Genomic DNA, 23,836 nt, shown 5'->3' with positions numbered 1-23,836 from the left:
CTTGTATTTTCTTCATATCGTAAGTAATAAATAAAGAAATCAGAAACATCTAAATATTCCATCAAAATAATTTCTATGAAGAAAAACCTCTCAAAGCAGTATTGAGAGCTGATTGTCAATTTTGCAGGTAATCTGCCATATGTGAACGGGTAGATTAGTTTGGTGGATTATAGGTGATTTATGCATATGTGAACGTATTATAACTCATGAAAATAAAAGCAATCGAAACCTCAGTTTATTTAAGCCACTTTGTGTAAGTACTTTTCATTTTCGATAATGTAAATCAAAAATTAACTTATTTTAATGTATGTAAACGTAGTATAAAATAACAAGTAGTGCCTTATTAATCGATTTTTATTGGTTCCATTTTGTCAGTCACAACCTTAGCTGTGTTTTTTGTGACTAGTCCACAATTCATGTAGTTTAAAAATAAATTGCTGAAACAATGAACAGAATGAGTTAAAGCAGATAACCTTTAATTTTTTATTACTTAAAAATAGTTAAAAAAAAAAATATAATATATGTATATATATAATGGGCACTTGCACCCTTTTTGGGTGTTTAGCTATTAGAAAAAACTTTTTCTTCATTTTGGTGTTTCACGGAGATTCGAACCTACATTCTCCGAATTCCGAATGGTAGTCACGCACTAAGCATTCGGCTACGTTGGGCGCCCGTTAACTAAAGTATGTTTGTAACATATCTCAAACTCAAATTCAATTCCTTAACCTACGCTTTTCAACCCTAAAATATTTGCCTACTTTAACAAATTTGCACACACAAACCAACACACAGTTTTCAATAAAATTACATGCATATAAAATGTATTCAAATATGTAAACAAGACGAATTAGAAGGAGAAACTGAAAAGAATATAAGAGGCTTTGGAAATTTCTAAAACTCATTTTAATTTAAATTATTACGTTTCTATTGAATTGATTTTAAGAGAAATAGTTATAAATATTTCAAACGCTGCATTTTTCCACTACGCAAAAACGAACCGTCAGTTATTTTCGGTGCATTTTGCCAGGCAGCCCTCAATTTCGCCTATCAGCTGTTCATCATCCCATGAAGTGTGAATGCTGCCAAGTTTTGAAACGGGTTCTGGGCGCGCTCTCACTCAAAATAATAGAGTTTCGCATCTTTCTATGTAATTCTGTTTGCCATAGATGACTAGATGTGAAACTTATTCATTTTGAGAGAGAACGCGCCCATGAGGACGTTTCAAAACTTGGCAGCACTCACACATTATGGGATTTTGAACAGCTGATAGGCGAAATGGCAGACTGCCAGAAGAAACGCGCCGAAAATAACTGACGAAAACAGTTCGTTTTTGCTTAATGGAGAAATGACGTGTTGAAATGTATATAATTATTTGTCTTAAAATTAATTCAATTGAAACGTAATAATTTAAATTGAAGGGAGTTTTAGAATTTTTCAAAGCCTTTTATATCCTTTTCAACTTCTACTTTAATTAGTCTTATGCACATATGCATATGAATACATTTTACTCGTACATACATGTACTTTTATTGAAATCTGTATGTTGGTTTATGTCTGTAAATTGGTATATACGTAAATATTCTATGAGTGAAAAGCGTAGGTAAGGGAATTCAATTTGAGTTTGAGATATTTTACGAAGATTAAAAGTAATCTGCTTTAACTTATTCTGTTCGTTGTTTGAGAATTTTTGTTTTTTGTTACCCACTTTCTGTGTTATATTAAAAAATCGCAATAAGTCATGTTTTTAATTATAACTTATGTTTTTCGGGTTCATAACTTTATTATTATTAAATTACTTATGAATATCAGTTTTAAATAATTTCATTTACATATAAATTTTTAAATTTTTTGCTTATTTATGTACATATTTCATACGGATTGTGCTTATTTTTAGTATATGTTGGGGGTTACGAGTGATATAAGGCTATTGGGCAACCGCACACTAAATACTAACCTCAATGGTGGTATGGAAACTAAAAATTCCAGACCTTTGGTTCAAAAATACCCAATTCATGTTTCTACCGGTGTGGCAATATTGGAAAATGTTATAAAAAATGCACATTTTTCAGCGCTCTCACGAGAAAAAGAGTTTCACATCTAGTCATCTATGCTGTTTGCGCCAAATGAAAGTGTTTTGCGAAATTACATTGCCTAGACATTTTTGTGTACTCTAGTAAATAAATAACTCATTACAATCGCAAGGAATAGAACAAAAACGCCTAAACAAAAATGAGTTTAAGTCTCTGTCGCAAACGTCGCACCAAAGATAACGATTCTTCAACTATATGCACCAATACTACCATTGCTACGCAGGGGATTCCCGGGAGTGCGCGACAACGACGAAGGGCCGAGCTTCCTGTGGAGCACCAGGAAAAGAACGCGGAGTCGCAAGATGACGCACCAACTTGCAGTATAGCAAAGAGACCGAGGCGCAGTGAGTTGCAGTTGGTAAGTTGAGAATCGTGAACTGAAAGTGTTAAACGCAATAACGTCTACTGCGCCATACAATTCAAATATTTTCAAATTTTTTTTTAAATTTATAGTCAAATACTCAACTAGCTCTAGACGCTTATCGCTGTGGAAAAATAAACAAAGTGGTATTGGTAAATTTTATGTGTCATGCACATTACTGCATCGAATTGCATCCGCGCGTCAATTTTATGGTAGGACGTAATGGTTGTGGCAAAAGTGCTATACTCGCGGCATTGGTAGTAGGGTTGGGTGGACGTGCACGTACCACTAATCGTTCAACGTCATTGCACAGTAAGTTTTTACAAGTAGATAAGCAAAACAACGGTCTTATGTGGAAACGCCACTGCAAACACTTGATGATTGGTGGGATTTTTTATATAGAAATTTCACGAAATCTATTTGAATGATCCATCTAATGATTTAACATCTATTACTAAAATGCAGGTTTAATTAGAAATGGTCAAAACAGCGGGCGTGTCGAAATCACAATCTCCAATGAGGGTCCTGAGGCGTTTAGGCCCGAAGTATACGGCGATCAGATAACAATTGTGCGCAGCATTACACAAACAGCTAGTAATTACAAAATTAAGAATGCGAGTGGACGCATTATATCGGAGAAATTTGACGAGTTGAAGCGGATCATGGAAATACACAATATACAAGTAGATAATCCTGCATTCGTTATGAACCAAGATAGTGCGCGAGAATTTCTAAAGGAGTAAGTTAAATTATTAAATAATAATTCAAATTAAAAGTTCTTAATATTATTTGGTATACTAATTTTTCAACACTAATATCCAGCATGGAACCAAAGAAAAATTATCAGCTTTTTCTGAAAGCCACACAACTCGACTTAATTCACAATCAGCTGTACAAATGCCACTATGAATATCAGGATCACCAACAACGCTTAAAACATATAGAAAAGGTGAGTTCCGGTGTTTAAAAATTAGTGGATTAAATGCGAAAGGATAAATAGGGCATAACTTTGTATCTCTGAAGGGTATAGGTTGTTGTTGTGGTAACAGGATAAGACATTGCCGATAAATTCTTTTGAGCAAGCTGCTGAAGACACTGCAAACTCAGCTGTGAGGATACAACCAATCGGTAAGCTTACCTCAAGAACCCTCGTGCACAGGTCTATTATTGGGAATGTCACGGTCAATTCACTTATGAGTTTTGGAAAACCGCTAAAGACCTTTAACGAAGACGGTGGTTGGCACAAAGGCTAAGTTCTGAGAAGTAGCACCATCAGTGTATATATCGATGGGAGAAGGAGGTTGGTGCTTTCATATATTGCGCAGAATTAAGCATCAAGAAGTCATTTGAGCTCGCTAACTATTGCACTGTGTATCAAGCTGAGGTTTTTGCTGTAAAGAAAGCAGCAAAGCTTCTATGTACAGAAACGATAATTAACTGCGCAATAAACTTTTACGTGGATAGCCAAACGGCTATAAAAGCGATCAAATCATACTGTCTATAATCTCAAAATGTGCATGAATGCAAGGAAGCAATTAAGAAGCTTGCCCATATTCGCAGGCTTTGTGTCTATTGGGTTCCGGGGCATAAAGGCATATAGGGAAATGAGATAATGGACGAAATAGAAAAAGGAGGCACAAGAATTGTAGGGGATCAAATAAGTCAGGTATTAAAATCATTGCGCATAATTCAGAAAGAACTAGGGGAGCATTTCAAGAAGATCTAGCCTTCATCAAAGAACCAGCATTAGCTGGCGACCTACTAGTGTGTTATTATTTGAGAGTCGAGCTAATATTCCTATACACAGGAACTTTTGTTCTTATTGAGAACCTTCTCCTACTCCTCTGGCTCCTACTAGCCGGTAGTATATCTACGACGGTTGTTGTAACAGCATAAATATTCTCCATAAGACGGCCGCCGTAGCCGAATGGGTTGGTGCGTGACTACCATTCGAAATTTAGAGAGAACGTGGGTTCGAATCTCGGTGAAAGGACCAAAATGAAGAAAACGTTTTTTTCTAATAGCGATCGGACGCTGTTATGTCAGCGTCTTAAACATTTTTAAACCCCAATCCAATTATTCGTAAATCCTTACCGGTTACCGTTCAAGAGCTCTTTCTTTGCTTCTTCTACTAAGCGTTTGCTAACAACCTGAGTCTACAGTTATACAGCTTATGAACCTTTGCTATTTTACAGAAATTGGAACAGGACCAGCAAAGAATCGTTGAACTCGAAACGGAACACCGCAGAATGTTATCATTTGCACAACTAAAAGTAAGCAAAAGTATCTTTAAGGATTGTAATTATCACTTCACTACACTCCAATTAATTACAGCATGAAATAAATCAGAAAAAAACTGAATATGAGTGGTCATTGGTGAGTCAGTTAGAGCTTGAAATCAACAAAATAGAAGAAGCGCTTTCAGAGGCTATGTGCGAACGAGAAAAGCTTGAAGAGCGGTCGCAGCGAAAAAATGAAATTGAAAGTGAGCACAAAGCGGAAATAAAGTAAGACTGCAATCCCTCAAAACAGTTTGCATGCTTAGGCTTAATATGATTTTTTTTTTTTTTGTTATATTTGCCTTATAGTCGTTGCGCGGAAATAATCAATTTGAGCCGTGCAGAATACAAGGAAACAAATCAAAATTGTCAATCTATCAATGCGAAATTAAAAGAAAAGAGAAACAATTGCCACAGTTTGCAATATGATGTCGAGAACTGCAAGAAGAGAGTTTCGCACTTGGAATCGTTAATAGTTGATTTGCAGCAAAATATTGCGCAGCGTTCAAAGTGAGTATATGTAAAATGAGATAAAATTACAAAAAACAAAAAAAAGGCTGTAATAGTTTTATAAAGTAGCTACTGTTTGTTGTTGTCTTATCAACATTAGTTAATTCAATTTACTTATACGAGCCTCATTCTGCGCTGATGCAATCAACTTAAGAGGGGCACTCCTTCAGGCAACTAGTTTTTCAATCATTTTTTGCGAAAAACTGAAAGTATTTACTATCGTAAAATAAATTACATATTAATATTCATGCTTAAATGAATATAACTACAAATTTTTTCTTTTAAATAAAACAAAATGGAAGCGCTACTGTTTCGATTATTTCGTTTATTATAAGTCTAAAACATAATTATTGTTTTTACAGACCACTTAGATCTAATATGAGCTTAAATTACTAATATATTACTATAATTATTAAATAAATTAGAAAAAAGAGTTTGGAGATTTATAAAATTCATTCTTTGAAACCGAAAAGTCAAGCGGAATAGAACTCGAGATCTCATTGAATGCTCTTAAAGCGCGGGCAATAGGAGCATTACGCGCATAATTCATGTTAAGAAATTTAAGATGAAATGGATAAGTAGTGCGTAACGATCTAGTAGAATTATGAAAGTGAACGTAATAGGGATGAACAGTCAATTTCTCCTTTAATTACACTAAAAACAAAAGACAGTGAGAGTGTAGACCTTCTACTCTCTAGAGACTTAAAGTTAATTAAAATCAAACAGGAATGATAGGAAGGGATAGGATTTGAAAATTTTAACGACCTGAGAGCATATTTAAGGAACACCTTCTGTACACGTTCAATTCTCTCAATAGCAAATTGGTGGCAAGGCCTCCAGATAAAAGTTGCATATTCTAATCTAGAGCGAACAAAGGAAGTAAAAGTAATTTGTGAGTGTAAGGGTCCGAGAACATCGAACTATTACGCCGTATAAAACCTAAGACTGAATAAGAAGTGGACACAATAAAGTTAATGTGACTGTTGAAAGAAAAATGTGAGTCAAAGATCACCACTAGATCTTTGAATTCATGAACAGATTAGATTAAAGTATTATCAATGCTGTAAGATGACTGGAAAACCGTTTGAGTTTAAGCGAAGGTGACAAGAAAACATTTCTTAATATTTAGAGAGATGCCAGAGTTACTGCACCAGCGAACGAGCGCATTAATTTCTGTTTGCAACATAGGAACATCCTCATTTTTTCTAATGGCCGAAAATATTTTCAAATCATCGGCATACAAAAGAAAGTTGGCAAATGAAAAATAGGTACAAATATCATTAATAAATAGAACGAAGAGAAGAGACCCTAAAATACTGCCTTGTGGCATCCCTGAAGATGCAATGAAAGGTTCCGAACATTCACCCTCAATCGTTACCACACATCGTCTATCGGATAAATAAGATTTCAACCATTGAAAGAAAACAGAATGGAAACCAAGCGAGGCTAGTTTACGTAATAGAATTGTATGAGAAACTCTATCAAATGCTTTAGAAAAGTCCGTGTAAACACAATCGACTTGAAAACCTTCAGCAAAAGTTCCAAAGCAGTATTCACCAAAAGCAGCCAGGTTGGAAACTGTAGAGCTACCCGAGACAAATCCATGTTGATTGGGTGAGATTAAACTCTTAGTTGCAAAGTTCACTTTTTCTTTTACAATTCCTTCGAAAAGTTTAGAAATAATAGAAAGCTTCGAGATCGGCCTATAGTTGCACACATCATTCTTTTTGCCACTCTTGAAAATAGGGGTGATAGTTGTGATTTTCTAATCGTTGATAAAAACTCCCGAAGATAGAGATTTATTAAAAACTAATTTGAGAGGAATGACAATAGCGGGGCAGGTTTTAAACCCAAAATCCCATTCTCAATGTCCATAGAAACCAGGTTTAAATAGCCAAAATTCAAAGATGAAGATGGATTATCATGATAAGGAGAAAACGAGCACGTATCATCACTAATGAAATTAGATTACGTCCACAGGAGTAGACGCTGATTTGTCATTAAAACGAACCGCAAGCGAACAATTTTGAGCAACTGCGCTTTAAAGGTAGTATAGCACTCAGCAATATCTAATCCAGAAAGCAGATTTCCCCAATTGATGTCATGTAAAATGCTGTTTAGCCTAGAAACGTCACAAGTGGAGAAATTGAAAGCTATTGTCTCGTCTTGTTTATTACTCGCAAATTCGTAAAACTCAACGTTAAGCATTAAAGTGACATGATGTTTAACCGCGGGGAAGAAGGATGAGAAGCATTCAGAGATAGAGCTATTAAAATTAGCGCTGCCAAATATGAGATCAAGAATTCTATTAAGCTTATTTTCGAAAGAATTAATTTGTACTAAATCAAGGCTTAATAGATTATCAATTATGTATGATTCTAGTGATGATGTGACATTAGTTGGGATTAGACTGTGCTTACAGAAGTTAGTAGACCAAGAAACATTCGGAGAATTAAAATCCCCAAAAACACTAATATGGTTATCATCAACTTTATTTAGAACTAGGGAAACAATGTTGTCCGCATGCGACTTGTAAAGATAAAATTACTATTAGGCGGTATGTACAAGTATGATACAAGTAAGTATAAAGAGCCATATCGAGATGATCCCTTTATACAAACACACAATTGATCAATAATTGGATCCTCATTTAAAAGCGATATATGGAATGCTTGTAGCTTACGTTGCACTGCAATGAGAACTGGAACTGCACCCCCTAAAGAGCAACCCGTACTTTCTACATTTCGGTCTTTTCGAAAAACACTGTATAAGGTTGAGTCGAAGTATTCATCGTCAAAAAAGTTAGCATTGGGCCAGGTTTCAACAAAAATGATGGCGTCAAAATCTAAATGAGAACTACGGGTGCGAATTGTCTCCGACTTAGTACAAAAGCCACTCATATTCTGAAAATAAATGTTTAAATGATTTAGTGATGCACAAGTACTATCGCTATTAGCTAAATTATTTTGCCTGGATGATCTTCCTTTTGAAAAAAATTGAAAGAGCGGACCTTGACGTCAGCAGGCCATACGGACGGTTTTAGAACTTGGTCAAACAATGATGAAACAATGGCGGAACCCCTAGCTTAAAATTAATTGACGTGATAACGTCTTATAATGCGATTTAGCCGGTTGCACGCAACAAAAAATGTGTCGTTATCTTGCTCAATCGTCGTTATCTTGCTCATTCGTCGTTACCTTGCTTGAACTGCAAGCGAAGGCGCGGAACGAACGACAAAGACCACAATCGGCCCCCGCGTTCGGCAACGTTCGACATCTGGCTCTGTCCTTCTGAAGTGAGCATATATATGTATGTATATGCGCATTTGTATATAAATTCACCTACTTGTATTTGCATATGCCTTCTTCCTGTGTGCATGGTAATGAACCATTTCTCTGTTGAGAATAGGACGATGATAGGAAAAGTAGGAAATGAAAGGCAGTGTTTCGAGTGTAATGCGTCTTGAAAAAGGCAAATCGATGATGTTGCCTCTTAGTGTTGTTGACTTATTAACGTCTGATGCACAATCGAAATTGAACATATTATATCTTTCATGAATTTGATAAATGTTTCGTCATTTTTCACGTTTGTAGCCCTATCAGTGTAGGCATATCACCGGTCATCTTCATCTAGCTCATCTAGGGGTAGGCCCAGGAAACACGCTGTTTCGACAGGTTGTGTCCAGAGGGAGAGGGGTGTTAGATGAATCGGTTTTAGGGGGCATGGGAAGAGGTGGTTAGTGTCGTGCGGGGCACCTTCACATGTCGGACATATGTTTGGTAAGTCGATTCTGGATATGTAGGAGTTTAACCTGCTACAGTATCCAGAACGTAGTTGTGCCAGTGTTACACGAGTCTCACGGGGAAGCTGGAGCTCTTCGTCTGCAATAGGTGGTGGTTGGACTCCGATTACGGCATTCACAGGACGGGAGTTCATGAAGGTAGTGCGGTCTCCGGTGGATGTCGTTTATTGACTGTCTAAATACTGTTCGGTCCAGTAGGTTGCGGTCAGTTTTGTCCTGGATTTCGTCAGCGTAGTCTAAGAGGTATCTCTTGACGTGCCTGGGAGGCGGCTCAGGGTGCGACCAGAGTGAGCGCTGAAAGCCGAGCCGAGATTGTCAGTGCGATAAAACTGATTACATACAAGTCAATACAAATAAGCTTGTGTATAACACAGTGAACGCCGACAAGAGCAGAGAGCAAAGCCGATGAGTGCGAGAAAACAGTTTCAAAGCGTTTTGCGCGCTTTTTTTGCATTGTTGATGTTTACTTTTTAGAGTGCAGTTGTGTTTTTTAATAGTTTAAAAATAAACAAAAATGGATATCGATCAAATAATAAGTGAAATTTTTTCCCGGCCTGCTTTGTGGGACCAAAAAAAACATTACCTCAGAGTCACTATCAATCTTTCGCAAGAAGTTACTGACACCTTAATAAAATTTGTCCAGTTTTTGTTTAGTTTCACACCTATCTTGTCCAGAATGTAATCAAATGTTTCAATTTTCATTCGGGTATATTGTTGAAATTTAGCTGAATATTTTCTTAAATCATTATATAAATGATGAAATTCACCAAATTCATTCCTTTTTAGTGTAATTGGATGTTTTCCAAACTCTTTTGTGTTAATAATTGCATTAATCACACTAGGAGAAGCAAAATACTCGTCATCAGATGAATCCATTACCGTGTACAGCAATTTTATAAACACAAATGAACAACAAAATTAAATGAGATAAGAGCAAAACTCATGGAATAAACAGAATTTCAGCGCTGATTCTCGCATTCACTGTGTTATATACAAATTTTCTTCTCGCATGAAAATAAGCGTCAATAAGCTCGGCTCGGCTCCGCTCGGCATCAGCGCTCACTCTGCTCGCACCCTCAGGCTCAAGCAGGTCTCTGCAGGGGTGAAACCTGCGGTAACATCCAAGCAGGAACTGCTTGCTGAGCAGTTTGTTGTGCTCCACTACTGGGAGCATTTGTGCCTCGTTATGTAGGTGTTGAATGGGAGACATCAGGAGGCACCCGGTCGCTGTCCGAATGGCGGTATTTTGACATGCCTGTAGCTTTATCCACTGCGTATCACTAGTTCCAGGTGACCAGACAGGCGCAGCATAGTTCAGAACCGGCCGACCAATTGCCTTAAATGTCGAAAGCAACAGTTCTTTGTCTTTGCCCCAAGTGCTGCCGGCCAGCGATTTGAGGACCTTGTTGCGATTTTGGACTTTAGTTACAATTGCGGTTGTGTGCGCAGAGAAGGAGAGCAAGCTGTCAAAGGTTACACCCAAAATTTTGGTGTTATTTACCGTCGGAATTGGTGTGTTGTCGACTTTTACCTTAAGGGACAGCTTGACCTCCTTTGTCCAGGTGGTAAAGAGGGTCGCCGTGGACTTGGTGGGGGAAAGTTGGAGATTCGTCGCAGTGAAAAAGCGAGAAAGGTCGGTGAGGTAGTTGTTCACTTTGGAACACAGGCCATCAATGTCATTGCCCGACGCCATTATCGTGCAGTCGTCAGCGTATGAGATCAGGGAAACTCCCGCTGGTGGTTGGGGGAGCTTCGAGATGTAGAAGTTGAACAGCAAGGGAGAAAGGACAGCACCCTGCGGTACACCTTGCTTAATCTTCCTCTGCTTTGAGGTTTGATCTCGAAAAATCACTGACGAGTGCCGACCGCTCAGGTAGTTGCGGATCACCTCTTCAGCCCTGGCGGGAGTGTCGACTGATAAATATCATCTAGTAGAGTGGAATGGCTGACTGTATCAAAATCCTTCTTCAGGTCCAACGCTACTAGGACAGTCCTCTCGCAGGGGCGGTTTTGGTTAAGCCCGCGGTTTATCTGGGCGTTTATGGCGGTGAGTGCAGTGGTGGTGCTATGCACTCGTCGGAATCCGTGCTGATGTTGGGCTGGGGCCAGGTGTTTCGTGAAGAGTGGGAGTAGGAGGGCTTCAAGTGTCTTCACTACTGGGGAAAGGAGAGTTATCGGCCGATTCCCCTTGGTTGGCAGGTTTCCCAGGTTTCAGTAATAGGACACTCTCCCTGCTTTTCACTTGTCAGGGATGATGAGAGTGGCCAGGGACAGATTGAAGACCCTTGTGAGGAATCCTACTCCCAGAGGTCCCAGATGCTTCAGCATCAGCGCGTTTAATCCATCAGGGCCAATGGCTTTTGATGATTTCGAGTTGTTGATGGCCACCTGAACCTCATCACCGGAGAAAGTAAGTGGCGCACTGTCGTTCGTCAGTTTGTGCAGCCTTCTGTTAGCACGACGTTTGGTTCTGTCGACCGGAGGATGCAGTATGAAAAGCCGGCTAAAATAGCTCGCGCATCTCTTCGGGTCCGACGAAGTGCAACCGTTGAAGGTGATAGCCACCTTGTCGTTGTGCTTCGTCGGGTTCGACAGTGACAGTGACGGTGGACCAGAGCTTACAGGTCTTCAGGTGCTCAACCCATTTGGGCCGCTTATGTTGATTTACCAGTTGCCGGATCTCCAAATTGAGATCCCTTATGCGGGGATCCCCGGGATCGGCCTGGCGTAGGTGGTCACGCGTTCGCCTACGCGTACATCAGTGAAGATGGGAAGAGCGGCGAAGGTGTCCTCGGTGAATTCCGTGAAGCCGGCCCAATTAGCTTTTTTAAAGTTAAAGTAGGCCCGGTGATCCGCGGAAACAAAGCTGGCAGGTCTCTCAATCGAGACGATAATGGGCAAGTGGTCTGATGCAAGCGATAGCATAGGTCGCCACGTTATGCTATTTATCAGACCCGCGCTAGGTATAGTTAGGTCAGGCGAGCTGCTGCAATTGCCCACTACCCTGGTGGGGGCGTCGTCGTTCACAGTGCTGAATGTCGAATCGTCTATCTGCTCTGCCAGTTGCTGTCCCCTACGATCATTTGGCAGGCTTGAATGCCAAAGGTCGTGATGCACATTGAAGTCACCTACAACCAATCGGTTTTCACCTCTGATGAGCGCACCTATATCAGGGTGATATCATGCCGGGCAGCAGGTGACAGGGGGTATATATATGTTGAATATTTCGAGCTCGGAATCGCCTGTCCGGACAGCTATGCCTTGACATTCTAAGGTGCTGTCCCCGCGGTCGATTCCTTCATCGATGAGACGATACTGCACTGTGTGGTGGACTATAAACGCTAGGCCACCACCATTGTCTCGCTCGCGATCGTGTCTGTGCACGTTATAGCCATCCCTGGTGATCAGAGATGACCTAGCGTGCAGCTTGGTTTCTTGGACCGCAGCTATTTTAATAATGTGCCGGCTCATAAAGCGAACTATCTCGTCGACCTTACTCGTGAGTCCGTTGCAGTTAAATTGTAGAAGCTTGAATCTTCTTGGTAAGGTCTGTGGGGTTGTCTACGTTGGACCTGCTGCGCAATCCACTGTGGTTGTTGCGGCCTGATGGTGGTGGGCGGCCGCGCCTCCGGGGGCGGTGGTGGGTGCAGAGCTCTGCAGCAGGGGGCAACGTAGGCAGTTGTCCACTCACGGGTGGTGCGCAGGCCGGGACATCTCCGAAAATGGCACCAGCCATTGCAGGAATTGCATTGGACTGATACCAGATTCCGAGGTATTACGGTCTGACACACGGAACAGACTGTGCGGGGGATCAGGAGCTGCTGGTTTGTCCCCGCACTGGGATTGGAGCAGGAAGGAAGGGGAGGGGTTGAGGGGGAGTTGTGTTGCTCCGATAGGCTCCTCACCGGGGAGGTGTGGGTTGTGGTGGCGGTTGGTAGTGCCGGCCTATCAGGGGGTGTAGTAGCCGTGGAGGCATCAGACGCCTGCTGGCGGGAGCAACACGTGGTCACATACCGTGTGGACCACTCCCTGTGTGACTTAAGGACTGAACAGGTCTTAAGGTGGCTCCACCCATTGCACTTGTTACACCTAACCGAGGTGGAGTTCGGGTGAATCCGTTTGTGGCAGACGCAGCAATGGAATACTTCTGGCCCAGGGTTGGATTCGATTCCAGCCCTGAGGAGAAGCATTTGGAGCAGGATTGCTGCGAGGATTTGCTCCTGTGACGTAAGGGGTGGGGTGATATACGGTTCACCAGACAGGGCTAGTATACTGGGGCGGCAGCCCTTGGTCGGGAAAAACCCGAGTCATTCCGGTAACGTAGAACCGGCTGCCATGGGAATGAAGAACCGGATGCCATGGGAATGGAGTACCGGCTGCCATGGGACCTATTGACCTATTCCATTGCGATTCCATTTACCTCCTTCTCTATATCCATACAAAATATCTATCAAACAAATAAAATTAAAATTTTGTTTTGAAAATTGCAGCCATGACATCAGTATTGTCTTATGGCGTTGTCACGTTAAACTATCGTCAGTAAACCGACTTTACAGACAACCTCTTTTTTTTACTTTGAATATCAGTATCCTTTTTTATCAGCCTAAAACATAGAATCTGATTTGTTATAATATTTGCATTTTTAGCAACATAAGAAATTATATTGTATTATCCTCAGTTACAGAAGGTTTAAAGGACGCAAAATGTAACCACTTATTCGTAGCTACTACGTCAAGCACAGTACTTGAATTAATACCAATAACTACATCCCGAGAGCTGTTGCTCCAACGTAGCTCCTTTAATTTGCGCCGTGGAATGTACAGCCTCTTGTAATCAACTGAAATCAACCAGACAAAAAAAAGAAATAAAATAGAATTATAAACAAACCTCTAAAATGGCGTTAAGTTAGGTTAGGTTGTAGCGTTTGTCCACTATGGGAAACACTCATCAGGCTCATAGCCCATTGTGATGCCGCATGGGGAACTTGCCCCTATCACTCCTAAAACCAGTGTATATTTTGCAAAAATGTTAGAAGATCTCTGATGAAAGAAGAAATTTTATAAGATCTCTCTGTGAAATTATGCCAAATGCTTTATACATTTTTGGTTTAAGATAGTTTATTAATTATGTAAAATACTTATTGTGTTAGATCAATGGGTGTTGAAGAGCTACGCCGTCACAATGAAGCTGAACTTAGCACTTTGCGCAAAAAATGTCGCGAAAATAAAGCAATGAGCATATCAGCCAAAAGGGAGCATGAAATTTTTGTTGAAAACAAGTCACAGAAAGAGGAGGAATGTAGAAATTTCAAATACCAAATGAACAACTGCAGTAGCAGAATTGGTGAGTAGTAATTCGCATATAAATAATTAAAAGTATGTAAATTATTAATGAACAAACGAATTGTTTAAATTTCAATTTTTGGTTTTTTTAACCCTTTGAGAACGAGTGTCGGCATATAACCGTCCAAGCCGTTTTACCGTTCCGGACGCGTGTCGGCATATAGCCGCCCAAATTAGTTCGCAACTGCAAGACTCGTGACGTCTGACATTCTGAACGATAAGATACGCATAGGTATAGTAAAAGAGCCGCGTTTTCATTCAAATGCATTAGGGGCCATTATCTTCCTTATAATGTAAACTTACGATGCGAGACGACGGTAGAATCAGAACGAATTTCACTGCCAGAGGAACCAGCAGGCTTTTTATATATTTATTTTATATTTTATCGTACGCACGATGGCTAAGCGATATAGAGATGATACGTTCTGACGGATATTACTTGAATCTGATAAGACGGGAAGATGGCGGCATTACTTTGTCAAGTAGAAGTGAAATCCGTTTTTGATTTTATGAAATTTTTTTTGCTTGTTAAATAACGTCTTAGTTTTTATAACGTTCAACGTATTTATTTTCTCTACTGCGCACTACAATACCTCTCGTTCTCAGCGACGCTCCCCCGTCGAGCGGCTCCGTCTCCAAAGGGTTAAATATAGGTTTTCTGCCTTTTTTTATTTTACATTTTACTAATTTTTTAATTGAAATTTTTTCCGCCTTTGCTTTTCATTCTGCCTGCAAACAGACAATCTCAAGCACGAAATAGCAAACTTGCAAGCGAACAAAAAGAATCGCTACTCCATTTACGGGCAAGACATGCAAGCGCTATTGAATGAAATCGAGCGTTGCTGTCGCGCTCATAAATTTAGCGAGCGACCGCGTGGTCCCATCGGCAGTTATCTGGACGTGCCGGAGCAGAAATATCGTAACGCTGTCGAGAATCAAATTGGTGGCATGCTGCTGCGAGGCTTCATAGTGAACAATACTGCCGATCGTATGTTATTGAATTCGATTATACGTCAACGTTGTCCCAATATGCAAGTGACAATTGTAACGGCGAAATTTTTAAACAAGGTTACTAACACAGTTTGCTTGTTTGTTTGCATTTTACTTATTTCATTTATTTCAAATGCGCTCCAGGTGCACGATGTTCGTGCCGGACGCGTTCGTCCACCACCAGGCACATGCTTACTGTACGATGTCATCAAGTGTCGCGATCCAGTCGTTATGAATTGTCTAATCGATCAATTGAGTATTGAGACAATACTGCTTACAGACACAAAGCATATAGCAGAAAATTTTACCATGCAACAGGAGCAGGTGCCGCAAAATTTACGTAAAATTATAGTAACCACTGAACCGGCTTTAGAGTACTACCCCGATCCGAAGTTTCGTATGTACTCGTTTAATATAGGACCAGCGCGTCTTATACAAGTGAATGTGGACGAGCGTATCAGGTATGTAAAATTATTGGCATATAGTCGTACGTAGTGGATGTGTTTTCTAAATTGCAATTATTTGTGTGTGTGTGCAGTCAACTTGAGCATGAGTACCGTAAAATCGAAAATGAGCGTTTAAACTTTCAACAAAATTATGCAAAAGCAGAACGTGACATGCGTGATTCTATGCAACAGCTTAATGAAAAATTAGTTGTATTGCAACAGCACTCAAAAGAGGTAATGCAACTGGAGCAACGCATTACCGATTTGGAGAATTTCGAGTATCCAGATACGAATGAATCACGCATATTGGTAAGCCAGCAATATTCTTGGGTCTAGCCGAATTTTATAAATATTTTTTTTTTCGCTTTATTTCATAAAAGCAAAAAGAGCTCGCCGAAAATGAAGAAAAACTACAGAAATACTCGGAACAATTAGAGCAAAAGAAAATAGAATGCGCCAAAGCTGAGAATGAAAAACAAAATGTGGAAATCGAACTAAAAAAGCAAACAGACAAGCTCAATAAAATACAGAATCAAATTGAGCAAAAAGAGGTATTTATGTACAATTGTAAAAAAATAGCTGATGCGTATGTTAATTGGTAGCATTACTCAATGGCCGAAAAATAGGCAGAACTGTTTTTTAGGGTATTTAAATGATTTTAGATGATATAAAGGGTTTTCCAATAACAGGTGTTAGGTGCTAAACAGGAGAGATGATTAACGATTTTTTATGGCCGGAATTGGATGGTATTGATCTGGAAAACGTTTATTTTCAACAAGACGGCACTACGTGCTATACAAGCAACTAAACCATTGATCTTATACGGGAAAAGTTTCCGGACCGTGTTAATTCTTGAAGAGGTGATCACAATTGGCTACCGAGATCTTGTGATTTAATACCTTGTGACTTTTTTCTTTGGGGCCGTGTGAAAGAGAAGGTCTACGCCAAGAGCCCCCCGATTCAAGCCTCAAAGATGGAATTCGTGAGGCTATCGAGAGCATGGGGCAGCCACTTTGCAATTCGATCATGGAAATTGTAATGAAAAGGTATTGTCCTGTAAGCGTGGTCGTGGTGGTCAATTGCCTGATGTTATTTTCCACTATTAACGGCATACCTTCCTCTTTATAATGAAATAAACATCCGATCATTTATATTAAAAAATATCATTTTTCTTTGAATATCAAAATAACACCCTTTATTGGAAAATCCTTTACTATCAAGGTTTTTTAATGCTAGTGCATGTGAAATATGAAAAAAACATCTTATCCTTGTAAAGGACAACTGTGTGGTGCTGGAGCTGGTATATATTCTCACAGACCTAAAATTGAAAAATCTGTGCGTCTCCCTAATGCCTGCAGTGTCTTCTAGGCGGAAGTACTTGCAATTGGGGAAGCTTGTAGGCTACTAATCGCAGATTTCTCTTTTAAGGGCAATCTCGCTATTCTTTCGGATAGCCAAGCTGCAATCCAGGCCCGTATTCCGCTACAACAACCTCTATGGTAGTGGAACAAAGTAGGAATAGCATTTCCACCTTGAGTGAACACCATAAAGTTACCTTAATCTTGGTCCCGGGACATCGGAACATTGAATGTAACGAAAAAGCAGATGAACTGGCAAGAGGGGGATCTGCCATGAGTAACGCTCTTGCAAAATCGGTATTCACACCATTGGGTGCAGTCAGGATACAATTTCTCTAAAATACCTCCGAATCGCAGATTGTAGATGGAGACACGAGACGGAATGCAAAATTAGCAGAACGTTATGGCCCACCTACAACCTTAAGCAATAGTCAACATGAAACGACGGGACGCCTAGAGATTAACGGCAGTCATAACTGGCTTTTGGTCTGTCGGAGAACAAGTAGCCAAAATGGGCATCCCTCACAACACATACTGTCACAGTTGTAAACAACCGGAGAAAAAGGAAACAATTTTTTATTTCCTCTGTGAATGCCCTGCCCTATGAAAGAACAGAATGTTAAGTCTGGGCAACCCGCAGTTCGAGAGTCTCGAACAACTGTCTGGCTTAGATGTCAAAAACCATATAAGGTTCTTAAACCGCACAGACTGGATATAGTTATGCCGTAAATAACTGGGAAACAAGTTGGTAACGAGCATGTGGCAACAAAATGGTGCGGAAGCGCTAATTGGATTGTGGATGAATCACCACTCTAACCAACGAACCAACCAGCCAAAGGAAAACTAAAGCGGCCGAACCAATGTTGTTGTTGTAGCAGTATACCTTACCCTGTCAGTGCAATGCAGATCACCGGTCATCTTCGTCTACGCCAGAACCAATATTTTAAATTGCTACTTCTTAAACTCATTCGCCGGCGGACAGATTTCGCGTAAAATTTAAGACTTGGAAAAATCATAAATTCGTGCAGTTTATATATTAGTAAGGTAGGTAAGGGAAAAAGAAATCCATTTTCGCGATAGATGGCTGTAGTGATCGACAACTCGTAAAGTATCGATCAATCAATTTAAAGTGTATGCTCGTTGTCAAAGTGAAATTTTAAAATAAAAAAATTCTGTTGCTGTTTTTTGTTTGCTCCATTCAGTTGTGAGTTACAGGGTGTTAACAATGGAAGTCAACAAAGAAAAAATACGATACATTTTACAGTTTTTCTTTGATAAAGGCGAAAATGCAAGCCCGGTCGTTGAAATTATGAATGGTGTTTATGGTGCCGATGCTGTAACAGCTAATTACATGCAATTTTGGTTTCGTCGATTCCGTAGGCATTTTTGATGTTCAAGAAAATTTCGAAAATGTCGATAAGATCACAGAAATAATCGAAGTTAACTGGAATAATCCAAGTTAACCGGAAAAATCGAAGTTGACCGACATGTTAGTAGTCGTAGCATCGCCTAGGAATCGTCGAAGATCGAAAATAAAACAGTTTTAAACCAAAAAACCAATTTACAACGCCAAAATTCTACGTAAAAATAATGGATTTCTTTTTCCTCAAGCTGCCCATATATCTTCGCAAGGTGAGATTAGATTAGTATTGCATATTTGACTCAAATTGCATATCTCTTATTTAAAAAAGTTGCTATGTGCATTCCACAGCTCTATTTCGAGATAGGGGTGGATTCTGGGGGTCCTTGAATGAAATTTTCCATTTCTAACTTTTAGTATGGGTAATATGGGTTCCTGGCCATTTTGTCATTGCGGGGAACTGCAGAGCCGATGAACTAGCGAAAATCGGCACCAAATTGACCGATGAGTGCATAGTCAATGGTATAGGTATACCCTTGCCAACATTTAAACTACTTTTCTTTAAGAAAATTGTAAGAGCAAGAAAAACGAAATGAAAGATAGCGTAATGAAGCCACTTGCAAAATCGCCCGACAGCGGTGGTCGACTCTCAATGCTTAACGCACGGAACTTCTATTAAGACAAGATAAGCTTAGCCCACTGATTTCAGTTATAACGGGAATTTGCCTAATCGGTAGGCACGCCTAGAGAATGGGTGTGCAAACACATGACTTCTGCAAAAGTTGTCTAGATGAGGCAGAGGAAGAGACGATCCCGCACCTTTTGTGTCACTGTCCCGCTCTATCCAGACGTAGTCTCACCATTTTGGGTAGACAATCCGTTAATGAATTGGAAGATCTCAGCTCTGTCGGAATCAATGATCTTATAAAATTTTTTAAAAGTACACACTGGTTTTAGAAGAGATAAGAACAAGTTCTCTATGAGGCATCACAATGGGCTCTGAGCCTGAGTGTTTTCCATAGTGAGCAACTGCTTCAACCTACCCTAACCTAATCTAACCTTTGATATAAGAGAAAGACACTTATACACCATTGTCGTAACAAAAACAGGGTAGTATATTTTTGGGATTGCTAATGAATCGATAGGCCCCAGCCTTTGCACTGGAATGTATATTCTAGGCAGAATTGGAGCCGGGCGCCGTAGCCGAATGATTTGATGCGTGGCTACCATTCGGGAGTGTGCGTAGGTACGAATCTCCGCGCATGAAACAGCAAAAAGTTGTTTCTAAAAGCCGCCGCCCCTCGGCAGGCACTAGCAAACCTCTGGGTATATTTCTGCCATGAAAAAGCTCCTCATAAAAAAAATATCTGCCGTTCGGAGTCGGCGTGAAACTGTAGGTCCTTCCATTTGTGGAACAACGTCATGGCGCACGCCACAAATAGGAGGAGGAACTCGGCCAAACACCTAACAAAAGTGTACGCGCCAATTATTTCTATATTTATTTTTATAAGATGCTACTAGCATATCACTGTGCCTTCTAAGTATTTTCTCGGTTAACATTCAATTACTTAAAGGCATTTAAATTTACAGAAGGAAGTAAATGAATTGCAAATGCGCTTGCGCAACCTGTCCGGAAACTTCCAAAAGTTTGAAGAGAAAAAGAGTCACATAGACGAGCGTTTAAGAGTGGAAGAGGTGAGCTAGAAAAACCCTACATAAAGAAATGCCCAATAAATGTATGGATATTCTCTACATTCTCACGCACTAATCTGATACCATCTTCCATATTTTACAGTCCAATAAGTTGCTCAAACAAAAAAAACTCGATGAAAAATTAAAAGAGGCACAAAAACGTGGTGATCGTTGTCACACTGAGCGCACACCTGAAGAAATTCTCGATGAAATAAAAGTGAGTGAAGTTAAATTAAAGCAAGGTGCACCGCTAAAGCAGGACCCGCAAAAGCTGGAGGAACAGATTAAACGTTTAAAACGTACACTGTCCGTCGATCGGAATACGCTAAAAACGTTTCGTCTTGTCAGTGCACAACTGCGCCAATCCCAATCGAAACGTATGTATTTTGTGAAAAACTTCAGGGGACACATGGTGACGATGCTGCAGTATACATTCAATGTGAGTATCTACTATTTACTGTTTTTTATTGCTAAACTTACGCTTTTTGTTTTTACACACCACAGAAAGTGCTGAGTAAACGTCGCTTTACCGGCTCCATAGAAGTCGATCACAAAGAGCAAATAATGGAAATTTCGGTTGTCCCACGCGACAATCACATCGAAGATGCAGTCACAAATACGCGCGCGCTATCTGGTGGCGAGCGTTCATACACAACGGTGGCCTTTCTAATCTCGCTCTGGGCTTGTGTTGATCATCCGTTCTTCTTTCTTGACGAGTATGATGTTTTTGCGGTAAGGCGTAGCATTGAGTTTGGAATGTAGTTTCAAAGAATTTATATCCTTACATAAAATGTTTTGTGTTAAATTTTCAATATATTTTTATTTTTTAGGATGATGTAAATCGTGAATACATGACAATTTTACTAAAAAATGAGGGCGAAAGGCGTGCAAATCGACAATTTGTATTCCTCACACCACAAGACATGTCCATTGATGCATGTGATTTTATAGGAATACATCGGTGCGTATATAATATATTTTTCATACCTAAGGGCATTCGTGTACAAAGATATTAGAACTCTGTTCACATAACGGTTTGAAGCAGCCTAACTGCGACGTTAGCATGAGGTAAAATTGAAATAACTGACAGAAACCAGATGGCTGTAGTGATCGATATCTCGTAAAGTATCGATCAAACAATTTAAAGTTTATGCTCGTTGCCATGGTGATATTTCACACTAAAAAAAAAATGTGCTATTTTTTGTTCGTTCCATTCAGTTGTGAGTTACAGGGTGAGGTGAGTAACAATGGAAGTCAACAAAGAGAAAATTCGGTACATTTTACAGTTTTTCTTTGATAAAGGCGAAAATGCAAGCCAACCCACTGAAATTGTGAATGGTGTTTAAGGTGCCGATGCTGTAACAGCTAATTATGTGCAATTTTGGTTTCGTCAATTCCGTTCAGGCATTTTTGATGTTCAAGGAAATTTCGAAAATTTCGTAAATTGATTCGCAAAATGTGTGCAATCGATTGTTCAGCAATTAGAAGTGCAAAGAAAAAGTCTTTATTTTAACCCTTCCTTTTTTTAAGGGAATGAAATAGCCGATGAATTGGCCAACTGTGGATCAGCGGTTCCCCCACAGGGACCAGAGCCATTAATCGGAATCAGTTATGCAGCAATCAAGAAGTGGATCAGCGATTATTTATGCAATTTACATAAAGAGCGATAGCCCAGTCTGGAACGCTGCAGAACTGCAAAGTATTTTGTGACAAGCCCGAACAGAAAACTGTCGAACCTTCTAAAACTTGAAAGAAAAGACGTTGGGTTGATGGTCGCCATTATTACAGGACACAATCCATGTCGTCAATATATGACCACTATTAGAATCATTGACAACCCGATTTGCCTGTTTGCCTTGCTTAGAGGACGCGAATGGCACTGAGCATTTTCTCTGTGAATATCTCGCATAAAAAAATGTTATATTTTGTTTTTTTTTTTACGGAACCATATTTAAAAACTTCAGGGTGGGCCAAATAAGATCTACTAATGACTAAAGACTACTGCCTAGCAGTATGCACAGTTGCTCCATCTTGTTGAAACCAGAAATTAGGATATTGGCCGCAAAAAGTTTTCAATCAATGTTCTGTAACGGGCGTTTCATCCTCATTTTCGAAGAAATATGGACCGATAACTCTAGTGACAATAACACCGCACCAAAGAGTACATTTAGATGGGTGCAACTGATGTTGGTGTGTTGCCCTTGGATTTTCAGAGCCCCACAATCTACAGTTTTGTTTGTTGCCATAACCATTTTAATGGAAATGCGTTTCATCCGACATCAAAGCATTATTTAAAAAATCAATTTGTGTGGCTAATTGTGTAAGAATAGAAAAACTGTCAAAAAATAAAAAAGTTATTTGTACTTAACATTAGTAGGACTTATTTGGCCCACCCTGTAGTTGTACAGTATAGAAAACAGTTGAAAAGCGGAAAAATTATTATTCGTAGAGAAAGTTGTGTATATCGACTACATGAAAATATATTTTTTTTTTTTTTTTTTTTTTTTTTTTTTTTCAAAAAGTGCAAAAAGGGCAAGTACCTTCACTTCTGCTCTTCCACCCACTTGCATAAGAGTGAGGTTATTGTCATAAAATCATAGGAATTTTTTTGCTTTTTTTTATTGCTAAATATAATTTTAATATATGTATTTGATGGTTTTAAATAGTTTGCATTATTTTATAATACTTAATTTGAAAATAAAATTGAACCAAAACTTCAATACCATATACGGACTCATATGCGATAAAGGGTTAATTAGTAAAAAAAACTCATTCAAATTTTGTAGGCTAGGTAATAGCAGAGGAGCTCGAAGCTAATATTGAACGATATGACATTGATCGCCGCCGGCACATACAGTAGAATTAGCAAAACCGGATTTCAAAGAAAATATGTATTCAGTAATTTGGACTTTAAACGAAGTAGAATTCCAGTTGTGTTTTTGAGTTGTAGATTTTAATGGAAAATAAATGGGTTTTCAGCTAACTCAATTGAGCGACACTTTATGCGCTCTTTATGGCAAATCTCACTAGCTCATAAAGTTTATTTTAAATTTGCAGATTTTAATTTTTGTTCTTTTTTCTCTTACAGTCTTGCAGAACCGATTCGTAACTAGCATCTACTCATTACTAAGCGCCTGCTTTGTACACGTTTACATATGTCGTTGGTGCAGTACACTTCGTTTCCAAATTGTGTACTCTGCATTCGTTTGTGCCAGCAGTCCCCAGTATTGTTTAAACTAATGAAAAGTTAATTTTATATGAATATTTTTTTTTGTTTTTGTATTTTTTATATATATAAGTTGTATATGTGTCCATGTGATTACACACATTCCTATAAAGATTAATGTTGTATGTATAGACATCATCAGAAGTATAGATTTCCAAAGATCAATAAACTGTGTATTAAACTTGAAGTTTGTTAAGTTGATTTCATTTCACAGTGAAATCTGAAAGCAATTAAATTTTTATGTTTTATTTGAAAACATCATCTAGGCGCGTCTTTTGAAAGACCCTTTATTATTACCGATTTTTGTTTTTAGTTTTTGGGTAAGGCTTTCTCAAGTGGGCCACTGAGTTCTATCATCCAGAAGCACACTCAGAAAA

The 23,836-nt window shown here is 39.3% G+C and overlaps 1 protein-coding gene across 1 annotated transcript; it reads left to right on the top strand.

The window, feature by feature from the left end:
- The first annotated feature begins 1,815 nt into the window (after positions 1–1,815).
- Positions 1,816–23,694, top strand: LOC128858926 (structural maintenance of chromosomes protein 6). The gene is made up of 17 exons (XM_054095515.1): positions 1,816–2,451; positions 2,547–2,766; positions 2,920–3,193; positions 3,277–3,403; positions 4,650–4,727; positions 4,789–4,961; positions 5,043–5,243; positions 14,195–14,388; positions 15,127–15,455; positions 15,522–15,838; positions 15,916–16,132; positions 16,204–16,374; positions 20,132–20,236; positions 20,337–20,672; positions 20,738–20,965; positions 21,064–21,194; positions 23,322–23,694. The coding sequence occupies exons 1-17, from the start codon at positions 2,233–2,235 to the stop codon at positions 23,344–23,346; spliced, it is 3,345 nt and encodes a 1,114-aa protein (XP_053951490.1). The 5' UTR covers positions 1,816–2,232; the 3' UTR covers positions 23,347–23,694.
- Positions 23,695–23,836: the final 142 nt, after the last annotated feature.

Source organism: Anastrepha ludens, chromosome 3 (assembly GCF_028408465.1).
Source record: "Anastrepha ludens isolate Willacy chromosome 3, idAnaLude1.1, whole genome shotgun sequence".
NCBI lineage: Eukaryota > Metazoa > Arthropoda > Insecta > Diptera > Tephritidae > Anastrepha > Anastrepha ludens.
Note: the sequence above shows the minus strand (reverse complement) of the source record. Positions and strands in the feature narration are given on the sequence as shown.